General features: G+C 30.7%; 2 protein-coding genes across 2 annotated transcripts; both read left to right on the top strand.

Moving 5' to 3' along the window:
- Positions 1–1,362: 1,362 nt before the first annotated feature.
- On the top strand, positions 1,363–4,058 carry LOC18603101 (3-ketoacyl-CoA synthase 11-like). Its single transcript, XM_007034864.3, has 2 exons — positions 1,363–2,341; positions 3,037–4,058. The coding sequence occupies exons 1-2, from the start codon at positions 1,553–1,555 to the stop codon at positions 3,820–3,822; spliced, it is 1,575 nt and encodes a 524-aa protein (XP_007034926.1). The 5' UTR covers positions 1,363–1,552; the 3' UTR covers positions 3,823–4,058.
- A 12,469-nt stretch (positions 4,059–16,527) lies between these two features.
- Positions 16,528–18,959, top strand: LOC18603100 (3-ketoacyl-CoA synthase 11-like). The gene is made up of 2 exons (XM_007034863.3): positions 16,528–17,358; positions 18,154–18,959. Exons 1-2 carry the CDS (start codon positions 16,603–16,605, stop codon positions 18,934–18,936), a joined length of 1,539 nt encoding a protein of 512 aa, XP_007034925.3. The 5' UTR covers positions 16,528–16,602; the 3' UTR covers positions 18,937–18,959.
- Positions 18,960–21,116: the final 2,157 nt, after the last annotated feature.

Raw genomic sequence — 21,116 nt, 5'->3', positions numbered from 1 at the left:
ACCAGTCTTTAATTAGAAGGTTGAGGCATTCTCGAAAGGATAGCGAAGGCAAATATTTAAAACCATAACCTTAATGCTTACAACGGCTGGCTGTTGATACCTAAAGATGCAGTGTTTAGGGACCAAGTCTCCTTCTAGACTTGGTCCCAAAGCACTACCACATTGATAACAATGCATTAGCTGTCTGCTCGGGTTTCCTAAACATATATGATACCAATAATGAAAGCTAAAGCTAATAAATAAGGGAACCAGCAAGCAGTTAACCAGTATTATCAATTAATTAGTCCTACAAAAATTGAAATTCCAACATGAATAATTAAATCGATGCATTAATTTTTTTGTGGCATTGCATGGTGCACGTGAATGATTTTGCTGTTGGCCTTGTCTCAAGAGAATCATGCTTGAGTTAATTTGTAATGTTTCAAATAATGTGCATGACATATATATAAATGTTTATTATTTGGTGTTACAAAATTTCATATTGGATAGCTAAGTTTAGGGTCTTGAACTTATATACATGGATGTTGTAAATTTCAAAAGATTAGCTTTTAAGGGTGAAGATAATGATTTTGTAATAAGTGGTATCATACTAAATTTAGACTCAATTCTGATTTCACATCAAGCACTCCAATGGATGGAGGGCAAGATGATTTCGCTCGTGACAAGAGTGATGCGTATTTAGATGAGAAAGAATGTTACAATATCACATTAAGCACTCCAATAGATGGAGTACGCAAGATGATTTAACCCGCGAAAGAACAACGCAGATTTAGATAAAAAAAGAAAGTTAGAAATATTGATATGTGAATACTATACACCTTAATAAATTAGTTTTTTTAGGAAAACGTAATGAACTTGTGACACTAGCTAGCATGAGTACTTCAAATTTAATGTAATTAGCTCGTAACTGTTGGAATGTACTGATGATGTTGGCTAAAGTGGCAAAATCAAGTGTTATCAAATTTTCTTAATTAATTTTGGATTATGATTTAATTTGAATTTCTTATACACTAACATTGTCTTTTAATTTGGGTGAGCTAGGTCGTTCACCAACAAATGATATCATGCAAATACTATATTATTCATTTGACGTGTCAGCCCCCAACCCTTTTTCTCTCCCATGCATTCGCACCATATAGGAGTGGCAAAGCTGAAATTCGTTCCTTAAAAGAAGGCCAAAAAAAGTATAGTTGCATACAGATATATACGAATATAAAAAAAACAAAATTTGAGGGAAAAGGTCGGCTGATTTTCCCGGTTGGAAAATTCAATGCCACGGCGGTTTAACAATTAAAAGTTCGTTGGGGTAGTTGCATCCTCCCATCGCTCTCTCTCGCCCCTTTAAATTGCTCCAACATCCTCCCACAATTTGCAACTCGGTAACTCTTTTCCCACTCTTTCCTTCATTTTCTTAGCATATTCGAAACCGAAAGAACTACCAATTTTTCTCGAGTTTCTTTACACCAAATCTTTCGTTTCTTGATTTTCAGCAACTTGTTTGATCTGGGTTTTTGTTCAGGCTTCATATTGGGTTTGTTTTATAGCAAAACGGATGGCAGCAGAGAGTAGGCAAAGCTCGAATGCCGAGCCTGTAAGGTTCCAGGCGGCTTCATCAGAAGAAAGAAGATCAAACAATCTCCCAAACTTTCTTCTTTCAGTAAGGCTAAAATATGTGAAGCTTGGTTACCATTATCTAATCTCCAACGCCATGTATTTAATGCTAGTGCCTCTCCTAGGCATTGCTGCAGCTCATCTTTCCACGCTTACTTTCCTTGACTTTGTTCAACTATGGGACCAACTCAAGTTCAATCTCGTCTCAGTAACCCTATGTTCAGGTCTTTTAGTTTTCTTGGCCACACTTTACTTCATGAGCCGCCCTAGGAAAGTCTACTTAGTGGATTTTGCCTGTTACAAGCCTGAAGCTGATCGTACTTGCACCAGGGAGATCTTCATGGAGAGATCTGGCCTCACTGGGAGCTTCACTGAAGAGAACTTAGCCTTTCAAAAGAAAATCCTTGAGAGGTCTGGTTTGGGGCAGAAGACCTACTTGCCAGAGGCTGTGCTGCATGTCCCACCAAACCCCTGTATGGCGGAGGCTAGGAAGGAGGCTGAGACCGTGATGTTTGGAGCCATTGATGAGCTTTTGGCTAAAACTGGTGTGAAGGCCAAGGATATAGGGATCCTTGTGGTGAATTGCAGCTTGTTCAACCCTACACCATCTCTTTCTGCCATGGTTGTGAACAGATACAAGCTTAGAGGGAACATTTTGAGTTACAATCTTGGTGGAATGGGCTGCAGTGCTGGGCTCATTTCTATAGACCTTGCTAAACAGCTACTACAGGTAAGTTTCTTTTTAAATTTTTACCCCTTCAAACCACATGTTTTTCTTTTCTTTTTTTTTTTGACAGGTTTAAACCACATGTTCTTTTTTATTTATTTATTTCAGTTGTTAGCTTGCTATTATATGAGATGCATTGTGTGAAAAAGGGCTCCTGCACTTTTGGTTATCAATGAACCAATTAATCTCATCTAGGATGGTTCAATATAGAGGAATTGTACCATATGTTAAAGGAAATCTTATATATGACTCCAGCCAGCTGAGCCCATGTGCTCGAGCTGGTACTTTGTATATATTAGGTGAGCCACATTAAAGGATGGCTGCAGGTGATTTTATTAGGCCAACTGACTCAAGGAAAAGACAGTTACTGTTATAATCAATTAAATTGGAAAAGGTGATACTAAATTCCAGCTGTAGCTCAGAGGGTCCGGACCACCCACTAGGGTAAACTTTGCTAGTTTCCAGCATTATCATCATAGTAGAACATACGCAACTTGTCCCGAAAATGAAGTTAGAACTAAGAATAAACAATGCATATAACAAGGTAGCTAGCATAAAATGAAAAATTCTTCTGCATATTTTACCCGTTGGAAATGAGTTTCCTTTTTCACTTCCAAAATAACTTTTAATTATAGAAAGATTAATAAGAAGATGTGCTCTTTGCTGCAATGACTGAAAAAATATTTTTGTTCCAACAGGTGCACCCTAACTCTTATGCCTTAGTTGTAAGCATGGAGAACATTACTCTCAACTGGTATTTCGGCAACGACCGATCCATGCTCGTCTCAAACTGCCTCTTCCGCATGGGCGGCGCTGCAATCCTGCTCTCCAACCGGTTCTCCGATCGCCGCCGTTCCAAGTATCAACTTATTCACACCGTACGTACCCACAAAGGGGCTGACGATAAATGCTACAACTGTGTCTTCCAACGCGAGGATGACACCAAAAGAATTGGTGTTTCGCTCTCGAAAGACCTCATGGCTGTCGCTGGAGAAGCCCTTAAAACCAATATCACCACGCTCGGGCCATTAGTTCTTCCCATGTCCGAGCAACTCCTGTTTTTTGTCACTTTAGTTGCAAGGAAAGTCTTCAAAATGAAGATCAAACCATACATTCCGGATTTCAAGTTGGCTTTCGAGCATTTCTGTATTCATGCTGGAGGGAGGGCTGTGCTAGATGAGCTCGAGAAAAACCTTGATCTCACGGATTGGCACATGGAGCCATCGAGGATGACCCTTTACAGGTTTGGAAACACTTCAAGCAGTTCCTTGTGGTACGAACTAGCTTACTCTGAGGCCAAAGGGAGAATCAGAAAAGGTGATAGAACATGGCAGATTGCTTTCGGGTCAGGATTCAAGTGCAACAGTGCTGTTTGGAAGGCCTTGAAGTCCATCAATCCAGCCAAGGAGAAGAGTCCTTGGATTGATGAAATCGATGAGTACCCTGTTCATGTGCCCAGGGTTGCAACAGTCTCTTCTTCCTAAAACCATAATTTCCCATTAAGGAGAGAGAGAAACTTTAATTAGTACAATTAGTACTATGATTTATTTTATACATGCTTAATGTGTGTTAATCTGAATGTTAATTCCAAGTTAAAGAAAACACACCCCATTCCATTACTTTCTTTTTTTCTCCTTTTCATTTTTCTTGGTGTTGAAAAACAATTGATTGGTGAATGTAATTTTTACACAAATGAAATGTTGCTTATTTCTTAATCAAACTTATTGCCTATATCTTGTCAATTGTTGTTGGAATTATTATGAAACTTGAGGCTTCACTTTACTACAAAAACAATTAATCAATTGATTGATGAACAATATCTTTTGATGATGTCAATGTCAACTTTTAATATGTTTTATTTCTCTATAGACAAGTCAATCCAGCTATGGTAATGAACAAGGAAATTGATTTCTAAAACAAGCTGAAGATCAATGGGTGCAATGCAAGGAATCCATGGTTGCTAATCTAACAATTTGGGTTAAAGAAATTTTGCACCCAAGCAAGCATCTTCCTCTTGGGACTTGAATCCATCAAACTGTTTGGCCTTGATTGAACCAACAATCAAAATATAGGTATACCAATACCTGACTTTCAACTTCATAGTTTCTTTTCCTTTTCCTTTTTCTTCTTCTTCTCCTTAATTTATTGGATTCTTTTATAAGAATGATTTTGATTTGATCTTGAGAATCACAAAACCTTTCCGTGATATCATCAACAACCTTAATTTTATGTATTTTATCACGTTCTAATCAAGGAAAATCATATTCATTACTTCTTCCCAACCACTTCAATTAATAAGACCAAGGAGGCTTCAATGACAATTTTCAATTAATCTATTTTTTAAAGGGTAATGATCTAAAGCAACCATAATTTAATTAAAATTTTCGTATTTTTAGAAAATACTTTTAGATCACAAAAGCATATTGTTAAAAAGTTAATAAAACCCCGAATTTTCTTAATTAAAAAACTCTAAACTAAGCAAGCACACAAGAATTATATCCCCTGTTTGTGTGTGGTCAGCCCTGAAAGTTGATAGGCATGATAAGCACTAGTAAAAGAATACTAGAGGAAGGTTCCCAAGAAGATATCGAACTCCTAAGTTAAATTTTGATGGTCTCCAGTTCAAATTTTTGAAAGAGAAAAACATAATTTTCAAGATAAAAGAAAATATCTCCTATCAAGACACATTATTTTCATGATTATTGTAAGTTGTACTTAATTATAACTATATATATGTAATTTTGTTCAAAAAAGAATTGACAACTTAAATGTACTCTAGTGATTGTTAATTTTGTTGAGGAGGTTGTGACCTTAAGAAACAAAAGGTAAATAGGCCGCCAAGATTGAAGAAGGTAAGTTTGTCAAGCCCATGCTCCAGCCCGTTATATCAGGGAATGGGCCGGATAATAAGTTGGATATCTGTTACGATTGGGCCCATTTGGGTATTATATGCCTGAATTAATCTTCAAAGGCTAATTCTAGAAAGCAACTATATATATATATATAGATAGATAGATAGATAGATAGGGACACCATTTTTTAATAATAATATCAGTTAATTTCCTTTTATATGTTTTAAAATTATTAAACAGTTCAAGATCATTTTATGGGTAATAATGCCTTGAAGGCCTAATAAGTTCTTTAAGGATGCTATTTATCAAATATTAAAATATTATTTAAGAGCCTCAAGGTAACTTAAAAAAAAAGAAATTCAAAATCTATATATAAGAGATGGAAAGGAAGTTTGCTTTGAATATCATATATATATATATATATATATATATATATATATTTTTTTTTTTTCTTAATAGTTTCATATTTGAATCTTGAGAAGTAAGAGACAAAAGTTTTAGAGTTTGAAGCCCAATGAATTTTCATCTAGCCAGATGAAAATTAATTTTATGATATACAATATAAAGAAAGATATACTAAGAAAATAATTGAGAGAAGAATTTAGAGGAGAATTGAGAAAAAAACTTTTGATTTATTTCTCATGAGAGAAGAACTTCTTATTTATTTCTCACTATTTCTGATTATTATTGATTGTCTATTTTTCATCAAGTACAAAAGCCCTATTTATAGGGTTACATAGATGTGGATATAGATGAACCATCATAAATATATACATTGATTATGAATAAAACTTGAAGGGTTGAGAGATTCAATGGACACATTCATTTATTCATAACATTTTAAACTTTTCCTTTTATTTTTAAAATCATTAAAAGATTACTTAAATAATATTACATTATTTTTTTCTTAAATTAAAAGAGTGTTAGTGTCTCAAATTCATATTTTTAACTTAAAAGATATGTTTATTAAATAGAGAAAAATCTTTATTTATAAATTTGAGTTAATTTCTTAATTAAAAAATATGTGTTGGTTTTTTTAGGTTTTATGTCCTCTACTTGCACGTCTTTATTACCTTATTTAATTTATTGATAAAACAAAAGAATTAATTCCTTTGAAAATTTTCCATCCATACTGAAAAAAGAGAAAGAAACTCCATTAAGATTGGTAAATTGCTTGATTCTTTTGAAGGTTAAGATAAGATGCTTAACAGGTTCATGTTTCATTCAATAAAAGTGAGAAGATTTGACAAATCTCTTTGATCGAGAAAAAAAACTTTTCGGTATCATAATGATTAATTAGAATTATACTAACTTATTTTAATAACAAATTTTTTCTTTGAATATTCACTTTTTTAATAGACAAAATCTTAAAAATATAAGGGAGCGTTTGGTATGGTGTAAGTGAAAGACATTCCCTATAATTTAAATGGTTGCAATCACTTAACAACGTTTGGTTGGTAAAAAAGGGAATGTAATGATGTAATGTGCTTACATTTGTAATCACATTGCAATGAGAGAAGGGAATGTAATTCCTTTCTCTCATGGAGGGAAAGTAACTTTCTTTCTGCAAAAGAAAAGTTACATATTTTTTCTTTCCTAAATTGTCCATCTCACTCAACCCTCTTAACCTCCCGATCCTTCTTTACTCCTTTTTGCCTTCTGCACTTTCTTCCTTTTTGCCTTTTTCTCCTTCTTCTCACCTTGCCTTTTTCTCCTTTTCACACATTACTTTCTTTTCCTTCTTCTTACTATCCGTAGGAGGGGTAGCTCGTCGCAAGCACATTTGGGTTAAATTTTACCACCAAATTTGATAATTGGAGAAATTGAGACTTTAGGTTTTATGAAACCTTAATTCAAATTTTTAAAAATTTTGAAAGTGTTTTGAGAAAAATTTATGCTTTTAATGTCGAAATTTGAGAGAGAAACATTTAAATGGTTTAGAATCGAGAAAAATTGCCAAAGGAATTGAGAGGATTTGAGAGGAAAATATGTTTGGTGTCACGATTATAAGAGAAAGAAAGAGTTAGGAACTCTTAAAATTAAATTTCTATCATAGATAAGAACATTTATCATAGATTACGTTCAAACATTTGATTGTAGTTATTTATCCATTGATAGACAGTATAATCTATCGATTGATAATGCGATCTATTTATAGAATTTTCAATCTATCAATAGATTTGTTTTTGAATAATATTTTTTATTTTTATAAGTTTAAGGTAAAATAAATATTTAATAATTTTACATATTTTAATATTTAAATAATTAATATAAAAATATTTTTTTATTTTTTAATGTTATTATTTATTGTTTTAATTGCTTAAAATTGAAAAGTCAAATCTTATATTAAAAATTATAAATTTATTCAACTTATATGTTTTTTATACATAAAGATGATTTTGTCAATTTATATTACATTTTCAGTAAAATGCTTACAAACCAAACACTACAATGTAACTTTTTCAGCAATCACATTCCCTGTAATAATCACTTTCTTTTATTATACCAAACACTACAAAGTTATATTCTCAGTAATCACATTCTTAACAATCATATACCCAGCAATCATATTCTCGGTAATATACCAAACACAACCTAACATAAACATTCAATTTAAAACTAACAAAATAATACCTAAAAGTAAATTAACCAATACTCAATAAAACAACACATGATTTGTTGATCTATAAAAACCATCAAACATATATCTTTAATGCTATCAAAGCGACGCGGATCCCATATCAATAATTAATAATTTTACATATTTTAATATTTAAATAATTAATATAAAAATATTTTTTTATTTTTTAATGTTATTATTTATTGTTTTAATTGCTTAAAATTGAAAAGTCAAATCTTATATTAAAATTTATAAATTTATTCAACTTATATGTTTTTTATACATAAAGGTGATTTTGTCAATTTATATTACATTCTCAATAAAATGCTTACAAACTAAACACTACAATATAACTTTTTCAGCAATCATATTCTTTGTAATCATCACTTTCTCTTATTATACCAAACACTACAAAGTTATATTCCCAGCAATCACATTCTCAGCAATCATATACCCAACAATCATATTCTCGGTAATATACCAAACACAACTTAAGATAAACATTCAATTTAAAACTAACAAAATAGTACCTAAAAGTAAATTAACCAATACTCAATAAAACAACACATGATTTGTTGATCTATAAAAACCATCAAACATATATCTTTAATGCTATCAAAGCGACGCGGATCCCATATCAATAATTAATAATTTTACATATTTTAATATTTAAATAATTAATATAAAAATATTATATTATTTTTTAATGTTATTATTTATTGTTTTAATTGCTTAAAATTGAAAAGTCAAATCTTATATTAAAAATTATAAATTTATTCAACTTATATGTTTTTTATACATAAAGGTGATTTTGTCAATTTATATTACATTCTCAATAAAATGCTTACAAACCAAACACTACAATGTAACTTTTTCAGCAATCATATTCTTTGTAATCATCACTTTCTCTTATTATACCAAACACTACAAAGTTATATTCTCAGCAATCATATACCCAACAATCATATTCTCGGTAACATACCAAACACAACCTAAGATAAACATTCAATTTAAAACTAACAAAATAATACCTAAAAGTAAATTAACCAATACTCAATAAAACAACACATGATTTGTTGATCTATAAAAACCATGAAACATATATCTTTAATGCTATCAAAGCGACGCGGATCCCATATCAATAATTAATAATTTTACATATTTTAATATTTAAATAATTAATATAAAAATATTATATTATTTTTAATGTTATTATTTATTGTTTTAATTGCTTAGAATTGAAAAGTCAAATCTTATATTAAAAATTATAAATTTATTCAACTTATATATTTTTTATACATAAAGGTGATTTTGTTAATTTATATTATATTCTCAATAAAATACTTACAAACCAAACACTACAACATAACTTTTTCAGCAATCATATTTTTTGTAATCATCACTTTCTCTTATTATACCAAACACTACAAAGTAATATTCCCAACAATCACATTCTCAGCCATCATATACCCAACAATCATATTCTCGGTAATATACCAAACACAACTTAAGATAAACATTCAATTTAAAACCAACAAAATAGTACCTAAAAGTAAATTAACCAATACTCAATAAAACAACACATGATTTGTTGATCTATAAAAACCATCAAACATATATCTTTAATGCTATCAAAGCGACGCGGATCCCATATCAATAATTAATAATTTTACATATTTTAATATTTAAATAATTAATATAAAAATATTATATTATTTTTTAATGTTATTATTTATTGTTTTAATTGCTTAAAATTGAAAAGTCAAATCTTATATTAAAAATTATAAATTTATTCAACTTATATGTTTTTTATACATAAAGGTGATTTTGTCAATTTATATTACATTCTCAGTAAAATGCTTACAAACCAAACACTACAATGTAACTTTTTCAGCAATCACATTTCCTATAATCATCACTTTCTCTTATTATACCAAACACTACAAAGTTATATTCTCAGCAATCATATACCCAACAATCATATTCTCGGTAATATACCAAACACAATCTAAGATAAACATTCAATTTAAAACTAATAAAATAATACCTAAAAGTAAATTAACCAATACTCAATAAAACAACACATGATTTGTTGATCTATAAAAACCATCAAACATATATCTTTAATGCTATCAAAGCGACGCGGATCCCATATCAATAATTAATAATTTATATATTTTAATATTTAAATAATTAATATAAAAATATTATATTATTTTTAATGTTATTATTTATTGTTTTAATTGCTTAGAATTGAAAAGTCAAATCTTATATGAAAAATTATAAATTTATTCAACTTATATGTTTTTTATACATAAAGGTGATTTTGTCAATTTATATTACATTCTCAATAAAATGCTTACAAACCAAACACTACAATGTAACCTTTTCAACAATCTCATTTCCTGTAATCATCACTTTCTCTTATTATACCAAACACTACAAAGTTATATTCCCAGCAATCATATACCCAACAATCATATTCTCGGTAATATACCAAACACAACCTAAGATAAACATTCAATTTAAAACTAACAAAATAATACCTAAAAGTAAATTAACCAATACTCAATAAAACAACACATGATTTGTTGATCTATAAAAACCATGAAACATATATCTTTAATGCTATCAAAGCGACGCGGATCCCATATCAATAATTAATAATTTTACATATTTTAATATTTAAATAATTAATATAAAAATATTATATTATTTTTTAATGTTATTATTTATTGTTTTAATTGCTTAAAATTGAAAAGTCAAATCTTATATTAAAAATTATAAATTTATTCAACTTATATGTTTTTTTATACATAAAGGTGATTTTGTCAATTTATATTACATGCTCAGTAAAATACTTACAAACCAAACACTACAATGTAACTTTTTCAGCAATCACATTCCCTGTAATAATCACTTTCTCTTATTATACCAAACACTACAAAGTTATATTCTCAGCAATCACATTCCCAGCAATCATATACTCAACAATCATATTCTCGGTAATATACCAAACACAACCTAAGATAAACATTCAATTTAAAACCAACAAAATAATACCTAAAAGTAAATTAACCAATAATCAATAAAACAACACATGATTTGTTGATCTATAAAAACCATCAAACATATATCTTTAATGCTATCAAAGCGACACGGATCCCATATCAATAAGAGATAGGTTGGGTTTTAGGTTTATAAATAAAAACTTACCTCCACCTATCAAGCATGTATTAAGATAAGGTAGATTTGCTTGGTATCAATTATTCTATTTACATAAGTAATACTGCCTTTATCCATATCATTCATGTCTCCAATATTTTTGAGCAACCTCGGCCTTGTCAATTTAATCACCATTTATCACAAGCACACCTTTCTACCTACATAAGCAATATTACCTTAATCCAGTATCAATCTTGTCTTCAATATTTTTTGCTACCCACACAGTCATGTCTTCGATGTTTTTTGTCTTCCTATTAGAACAGGGAACAACCTTGGCCTAGTCAATTTAATCACCATTTATCACAGGCAAGCCTTTAATGTCCATTTATCACAAACATGCCTTTCTACCTACATAAGCAACGGTAAATAACCTTGGCCTTGTCAATTTAAGGTCAAAATACTTGAGAAGTCCCTGTACTAAGGTATTTTCTTCAATTTAGTTCTTTTACTTATAATCGCAACATTTTAATCTTGATTTTGGAAATTACTTCAATTTAGTCTTTCTAACATTTTTCATTTAAATTAATCATTATGGTACTAACATCAACGCGATGCCACATGACACAATAAGAGGTTGCCACATGGCACATCACGATGTTGACACATGGCACTTTTATTATTCAAAACCAAATGTGCTCTTATTGAGGAGCGAGCCCAAGACCTCTAATAAGTATGATAGAGCCTTTACCACTATACCCAAATCCTTACTTGTAATTAAAATTTGCTTGTGTTTTATTTCTTCTTCCATTTTCTCTTTTTCTTTCTCATTTTTTTTCTTACCTCAAAACTACTTCATTTTGGAACCTTCTTTTTAGAGAAGAAGGCTTCAAAGGGTTTTTATAGCTAGAGTTTTTCAAAGTGTAAAAATACTTCAAAATGATGTAGTTTTGAGGAAAGAAAGAACAAGAGAAAAGAAAAGAAAAAATAAAACACAAGCACATTATAGCTACAAGTAAAGGTTTGGGTGTGGTGGTCAAGGCTTTGATATACTTATTAGAATTTTTGGGTTCAAACTTTAGAAAGAGCACATCTTGTTTTCAGCCTCTTAATGTGTCATGTGCATGTCAACGTGTTAGGGTGACATGCATTGCCACTAAAAATTTTAGAGGAATAAATTGAAGCAATTTTTAAAGTTAAGAGATTAAAATATTACAATTTTCAGTAAATGAACTAAATTAAAGAAAACACAAGAACTTTTCAAATATTTTGACCTCAATTTGATCACCATTTATCACAAGAACGTCTTTCTTCCTATGTAAGCAATACTACCTTAATCTAGTATTAGTCATGTCTCCAATATTTTTTGCTACCCACACAATCATGTCTTCGATATTTTTTATCTTTCTATTAGAATAGGGAACAACCTTTGCCTTGTCAATTTAATCACCATTTATCACAAGCACGCCTTTTTTCCTACATAAGCAATACTGCCTTAATTCGGTATCAGACATGTCTCCAATATTTTTTGCTACCCACACAATCATGTCTTCGATTTTTTTTTCTTTCTATTAGAATAGGGAACAACCTTGGCCTTGTCAATCTAATCACCATTTATCACAAGCACGCCTTTAATCACCATTTATTACAAGCACGCCTTTTTGCGTACATAAGCAATACTACCTTAATCCAGTATCAGTCATATCTCCAATATTTTTTGCATAGATCCGATATCAATCATGTCTCCAGTTTTTTTTTTTTGTTATATTGCATACATATGTAATATTACCTTGATCCGATATCAATCATGTCTCCGATATTTTTTGCCTTTCTACCTACATGAGTAATACTACTTTTTTTATTAGAATAGGAAACAACCTTGGCCTTGTCAATTTAATCGCCATTTATCACAAGCACGTCTTTCTATCTACATAAGTAATTCTACCTACATCCGGTATCAATCATTCTTCAATGTTTTCTGTCTTTCTGTCCACATAAATAATATTATTATTTTTTTAATTAGAGTAGGGAACAACCCTGTCCTTGTCAATGTAATTACCATTTATCACAAGCACTGTCTGACCTACTCTTCAAATGAGATTTATATCGGTGCACGTACAACAATCAAATAATATTGATTTTAATTGTTGAAGTACTCTCGTAACGTCATTGAATCGATAACAAACAAAAAAAAAAAAAAAAACCAGCAAGATCTATCTCATAAGACCAACTCAATCTGTTAGGTTTGTACTCACGCTGGTATGGGCTCTTCCCTTGTTATATATGACGGTTGGCTTAATTAGCATATGGTAGGCAGTTGGAAAGTTGTAACGGCAATATATATTTTTGTGCATGGCTTTAAGGAATTGAAATCATCTCCATTGTCCCACATTTGATCCCGTTTCTTATACCATTCGTATTTTAGATAAAAAAAATTAAACTTGATAAAAGGTTTTTAATTTTTTCATCTACACTCTCTGCTGATCTTTCACTAAATATGAAGAAATAAATGTCAATAACTTTTTTCTATTAGATCAAAATCTTTTTTTTTCAAAAAAAAACTCATATTTGAGAAAATAATTTGTTTAGTTGATAGTAAAATTAGATAACTAGAATTTTTTTTAAGAGATGATGATTTTCAATTAAAAAATGAAATAAGAAATAATTAAAATTGAAAAATGAATTCACAAATTAAGACATTTGACGTATTAAAATAAAATGTCTAAAAATTGTCATGATGTGAATTCACCCCAAGACACTAACATCTTTTTGCACATTTTCATCCAATAACGCTCATATAGTTTTTTTTTTTCCTTTTGGTCTTGACTCCTACAATTTTTTCTGTTTCTTTAACCGTAAACATAAAAAAAAATTATCTTTGATGGAAAAAAAAATATTTTTTGTATTTCTTGAAGGGTAGTTAGAATTACTCTTTCTAACACGTATCTTTATGCTTTCCTTCAATTTTTGAAGATAACAACATCTATTACATATTTAAAAAAAAGTCTCAAAGGGACTTTCTCATTTTGTCATATGTCAGGTTAAAGAGTGGCTACATCTTTGTATACTTTTTATTTATATTTAAATATCATATGTTGAGCCACCTTTGGGTTCCAGTGTTTGCCACGTCAACTGGATTGATTGGGCTTTGTTCAAGGTTTTGGTCTAACAGCTGAGGTGAATTTGGAGAAAGTTTTAAGCTTTGTGTTTAGGCAATTAGGCTTGAAAGAAAAGATGAAGATGGTTATGCATGTATCCATTGGTTTTTTGAGGGATTTTATCAGTTTTACTCTTATATTTTCAGAATCTTTAATGAAACTATTAGTTTTAAAAGGAATCCTCTCATCTTTCTATGAATCCAACAATTATTATTAAAATACTCTCAGTATCGTTTTGAAATTATCAAAAACTATTCATGATTACAAAATAATAATATGATCCCAACGTAACTCGAGATAAAATGCTAATACAGGTAAAATGGTACTCTTCAAAGTTTTTTTTTTAATTAAGACACTGGACAAGTGTTGATAGATGGGATATGGAACAAGTTACAAGATCCAGAAAAGATTACGTTTGGCTTTAAGCCAGTCTAAAGCTACCCTAGATATAGTTTGTCGAATTTCTTGCCTTAAATTGACTATATTCTAAGGGCTTATTGTCTTCAGACTGACAGCTTGAAGCTTGAAATGAAGGTCGATCTAAATAATGATAAGCAAATCTGTTAAGTGTGATCTCTCTGTTGCTAATTATTTTTTCTTTCGAAGAGTTCTTTACCAAAACTACTACTTCATATGGTAGTTAAGTAGCCACTACACTTTGATCAGACGATATAACCCCAATCACAGCGTAGTTAGCGTATGAGATCAAAAAAGCCCCTATCTGACTGCACAGTGAAACAGGCTACTGGCATGAAACCACACATCTATGATCTATCCAGCCTCACTCCCACTCACTTAAAATCAAAAGACCAAAACAGAACACAGCCCTGACTCAATCCAGCACAGCCACATCCAAATAATATCCCCGTACAGCATTTACACAAGTAAACAAAAACACAACCAGCAACGGACCCCATACGAATCAAACACCACCAGCATATATCATGGATCTTATGTAACCCCCTCCTTCGCAAGCTGATCTGTAAGAGCATGCGCTTTGCGACGCGTGTACGCTGGATTTGCCACCTACTGATCTGAGATGCAATAAATTCTATCTGCCTGCCCTATATTCACACTTGAAAGTTATACAAAAGAGTTAATAATTTATCAAAACTAAATAAATAAATAACGTTAGGGTTTTGTTGATGGTTGTTAGTAGACATCTTTAGTTAAGGTTTTATTTAATATATTGTTTTCATATGAGTATGTATTTAAAACAGAGCAAATGTATTGAATAATAATTGTATATATATATATATATATTTCAAATATCACCTTAACAAATGTCATTAGCTAAATAGATACTAATAAATATTTTGCTGGGAGGGCAATTGGATCTGTGCTGTTGATGTATATATATTTCTCTACCATCATGATAATTTTCTATTGAGTTTTATTTTGTATTCAATAACATTATTGATGTGTTGGACGGGTTGGATGATTTCTGACTGGTTGCCTACTTTTGCACATTATATGTTTTGTATACCTATAGCCCTGTTGGAATTTAAGTGTATGAGGTGTAATTTCTTTACATGGCTGCTAATTAATCTGTACCGATAGCAATTTTAATGTGCCTTTCTTTAATAAAATGATTTTTTATTGATATTTTACCATAAATGTAATTCATTGTATCGTATCAAAAAAACAAAAGTGAAATCTAAAATATATACACCTTAGTGAGTTAAAGTGAGGATATTTAACATGTATATTGAGTTTTTTAAGGGTTTTTTTTTTTTTTGCTTTCTTTTGGATTTAAAATTTGGTTTCTTTAATTCCTCAATCATATTTTTTTTTCAAAAAAAGAAAAACTTTGAAATATATTTGTCAGATCTCTTTCTTCTATCCAATGTATTAAGCCGAACTTAATTTAGGCTTTCTAGCTAGTTAGCTGGTCTTTCCATGTATAGTAGTAACCTGGTGGAAGTTCATATGGAACTTGTATATCTTCAACGGTACAAATTACTGAAGTTGAAATTATCATTGTTTAATGTTCAATTAAAAAAATCTTGATAATAAAAAATGAAATCATTAATATTAATAAATATAACTTAATATTAGTTAGATCTTGTCTCCAGGTTCATCGGTTTTGTTTCAATTGACAATAAACCTAGATTAATGATCAACTAACTATAAAATATTTTTTTCTCTAAAATTAATTATCCTTAATTGTTTTTCATTTTGAATACTTTCCTCAGGCATAAGTTCATTAAAAATGTCCCTAAACATTGGCTTCTTATTTTAGGGTGGGCTAACATTTACTGATAATTGGTCTTGTTGTTGAGTGCTTATTGATTAACAACCGGTAGATGTAAAACTCTTATTCGTTCTTTCCCTGGCTCCCCCTCCCAAGCCCCCTATAAATTTCCTACTCCCATCTCTTTAAAGGAGCAAGAGGAGGAAGTTACATTTTCCTTCAACTTTGCAAAACCTTACGAACCCTCCATTAATATTAGCCTCCAACTTGCTGCAATCATGATGAACGAAAAGAAAAAAACCCTAGATCAGAATGAACAAAACTTAGTTCAAGCCACCTTCTCTCTCTCTGTTAGACTCAAATATGTGAAGCTTGGTTACCATTACTTGGTCTCCAATGCTTTATACCTCATGGTTATACCCCTCTTTTGCATTATCTTAACTCATCTTTCAACAATTACAGTTGAAGATTTCATTCAGCTGAGTGAAAACCTTAGGTTGAATTATGTAGCAGTATGGTTGTTGTCAATTTCTATTGTTTTCCTAGCTACCTTTTACTTCATGTGCGGCCCAAGAAACGTGTACTTAGTGAATTTCGCATGTTACAAGCCTGAAAGAGCTCAAATGGTGAGTAAAGAACTTTTCATGCAGTTATCTGCAAAAAATGAACGCTTCACCGAAGAAAGTTTAACCTTTCAAAAGAAAATCTTGGACAGATCAGGGTTCGGTCAAACGACATATGCTCCAAAAGCCTTGACGCAAGTCCCAGCTAACCAAACTATGGCAGAGGCAAGGAAGGAAACAGAGACCGTTATGTTCGGAGCAATCGATGAGCTCTTGGCAAAAACTGGGGTGAAACCGAGAGATATAGGAATTCTCGTGGTGAACAGCAGTTTGTTCAATCCAACACCCTCCCTCTCAGCCGCCATCGTGAATCACTACAAGCTTAGAGGGAATATTTTGAGCTACAATCTTGGTGGCATGGGTTGCAGTGCTGGCCTCGTCTCTATAGACCTTGCTAAGCAGCTTTTACAGGTTTCTAAAATTGAATTTCCCCTTTAGACGTAGGGAGATTAGGTGATATTAAATTATATATACAGACATAATTTTCCATTTCATAAATTGTCATTCACAACGTTTAAAAACCTAATATATCTGAGTTATTGCTCAAAATACTATAAAAAGAAAAATCCAAATAAACTTTAGTCTCTTTTATTTATTGCTATAACTGCTAAGTAATAGTCATGATTTATCTTTTCTTGTTTAATATTCCTTATGTATCGTAAATAGGGTCTTTTTTACATGTTTTTAGTTGTCTCAAATTAATATTTTATTTAAAAAGTTAAGAAAAAATCATTCTTTATTTTCTTATAGCTACATTTATTTTTCAAGTCAAAGGTAATTTGATTAAAAAATTATAATTAATGAAAGTCAAAATTTTATTTAAAATTTTTAAATTTTGTACAAAATCAAATTAGACATTATACATGAGACGAAAGGAGTAGTTGAAATGTATTTTTTTTGCCGACCAAGGCTCATGGAAGCCAATTCTATATATTATATGTTGCATTAATTTGAATGTAATATTACTTTTATTTATAGAAATAACTGTTGATAGATACTTTTTATGTCTTTTTAAACTTTAATACATTAAAGCATAAACAGTAAAAATATCTAATTCTTGGATATTTGTTAATTAGTAAATTAGATCCTAACTTTTTTTTAATGATTTCAGTCATCTTCTGAAAATTTTAATAAATCAAATCTATATTGGTTCTCAACATTATCCCAATTCCCAAACTTATTTTTATGTCATCTCATGTACTATAGGTGCATCGCAACTCATATGCTTTAGTGGTTAGTACGGAGAACATCACATACAATTGGTATTTTGGCAATAATCGACCGATGCTTGTGACAAACTGCCTATTTCGGGTGGGTGGAGCTGCAATTCTTCTATCAAACAGATCATCTGATCGACGTCATTCAAAGTATGAACTGATTCACACCCTTCGTACTCACAAAGGTGCGGATGATAAGAGTTACAATTGTGTAATGCAGCAAGAAGATGAAGTAAACAAAGTGGGTGTTTCACTGTCAAAAGACCTTATGGCAGTAGCCGGGGAAGCCCTCAAAGCAAATATCACAACACTAGGGCCATTGGTTCTTCCCCTGTCAGAGCAACTCCTGTTTTTTGCAACTTTAGTGGCAAGAAAAGTTTTGAAAATGAAGATAAAACCATACATTCCAGATTTTAAGTTGGCATTTGAGCACTTCTGCATTCATGCAGGGGGGAGAGGGGTTCTAGATGAATTAGAGAAAAGCTTGGGCCTCACTCAATGGCATATGCAGCCTTCCAGGATGACTCTCTACAGATTTGGCAATACTTCAAGCAGTTCTTTGTGGTATGAACTGGCTTACACGGAGGCCAAAGGAAGAATAAAGAAGCGTGACAGGGTCTGGCAAATTGGGTTCGGATCAGGATTTAAATGCAACAGTGCTGTTTGGCGTGCAGTAAGAACAGTGAATCCAACCGTGGAGAAGAATCCTTGGATGGATGAAATCAACAAATTTCCTGTGCAAGTCCCTCAAGTGACATCCATCGTTTATTAAATCTTAGGAATTCAATGTTTCTAGCTACCTGTTATCTATCACATGCCTGCATGAATTCAATCAAAAGGCAAAAGTAGTTATAGGCTTATAGCTATTAATTGGATTCTCAAGTAGTAGGGTGGGAATTTAAAGAATTAATTTTGGTTATGTACTACAATCAAGATATATATGAAAAAAATTATGAGAAATAACCCTTCTTATAAGTTCAATTTAAAAATATTATTCATTATAATTTTAACTATTTTTAATTAATTTTTTATATGACTTGACAACAATGCTTTTTAAATAATTTCAGATAAATTAAAATGATTTCGGTTTTTTCTATCTCGCCATCCAGATTAAAATTTCAAAATTAAATCTTGATTTCTCTCTCTTATCAAATACTGTCTATTTCGTCATCCCAAAGAGCAGAGATAATATTAAGGTATGTGTTTTAAGTTATTAGATTTATTAGTTTATTCATAAAATCTCAAAGTTGAGGAGTTAAAATTAATTAGACATATCTGTAAATTAGAACACTGTATGACTTTGGTTACTTAAACTTGGCTGCGAGCAGTCAAATCAATTAGTTATTAGATATTGCATTATCAATTTTTAGTCATTGTGTCACTGATTTTTAGATGTCGCGAGACTAATTTTTAAGCATTACATTACTGGTTTTAAACATTATGTGATTAGATTTTAGGTATTGCGTGATTGATTTTTAGGCAATGCCTAAGTCACACAATGCCTAAAAACTAGTTACGTAATACCTTACTAACCAATCGCGCAATGCCTATCAACTAGTCACGTAAATCATATCATCTAGTTACGCAATATCTAAAAATCAATTTCATAATACCTAAAAATTAGTAATGCAATGCCTAAAAATTAGTTACGCAATGCCCAAAAATTGATTATGCAATGCCTAAAAACCACCAAAATTGCTGAATTTCATTTAACAAAATCAACAACTTTAAACAATACACCATATTCTATTTAACAACATAATCAACGAATATACCTACTTGACGAAAAATGATCAAAATGCTCAAAGGTTGTCTTCATGTATCAAAAATCACTCCAAAATATTTAAAAATGCTTAAAAGTTTTTCTTCGTATATTAAAAACCACTCTAAAATGCTCAAAATACTTAAAGGTTTTTATTTTTAGCAAGAAATACTCCAGATATGAATGGTCTGGTGAGAAAAACTTAAAGAATATGAGTCGGTTTGAGACGCGGGCCTAAACTAATGGGTTAGTTTCATTAAGGGTAATTTTGTCTAAAATTAATTTTCTTGGCTAAAAATAGTTAAAATTATAGAGAAAGCAATTTTCAAAAACACCTTATGTATGAGGGGTATTTTTGAAAAGAACCCTTAAATATATATATATATATATATATATATATATATATGTATGTATGTATGTATATGTATCCTTTCAATATCTTATTAAAGAGATTGATGTATATATATTTATCTATCATCATAATTATTTTCTATTGAGTTTTATTTTGTATTCAAAAACATTATTGTTGTGTTGGATGGGTTTTTTTTTTTTTTAAATTAGGAGAAGGGGAATTCGAGTGTCATTTTCTAGGCAGGAAATATCATACACCAACTAATAGACCAAATATTCGGATGTTATTGTTGTATTAGAAGGGTTAAATCTTTTGCCATTTAAGATTTCTTATGGGTTGCCTACTTTTGCACATTTAGATATTTTGTATACCTAAAGTCCTGTTGGGATTTAAGTGTATGAGGTGTAATTTCTTTGTAGTGTTGCTAATAAAATGAATTTTTATTGATATTTTATCATAAATATAATTCCTCATCTCGTATCCAAAAAAATTAAAATATATAAACCTTGATGAACGTTATTATAAAATTTTGAGCTCAAGTGAGGATATTGAGTTCTTTATTATTAATTTTTTTTCTTTCTTTTGGATTTAAAATTTTGCTTGTTTAATTTCTCAATCAAATTTTTTCTCCAAAAAAAAAAAAAGAAAACTTTGAAATATATTTGGTCAGATATCCGTGACTCTCTTCTATCCAACGTATTTAAGGCAAACTTAATTTTAGGCTTTCTAGCTTAGTTAGCTGGCCGTTCCATGATTAATAGTATCCTCGTGGAAATTTACATGGAACTTGTCTATATATTTTCAGCGGTACAAATTGCCAAAGCTGAAATTATCACTG

Source organism: Theobroma cacao, chromosome 4 (assembly GCF_053813885.1).
Source record: "Theobroma cacao isolate CCN51 chromosome 4, ASM5381388v1, whole genome shotgun sequence".
Lineage (NCBI taxonomy): Eukaryota > Viridiplantae > Streptophyta > Magnoliopsida > Malvales > Malvaceae > Theobroma > Theobroma cacao.
Note: the sequence above shows the minus strand (reverse complement) of the source record. Positions and strands in the feature narration are given on the sequence as shown.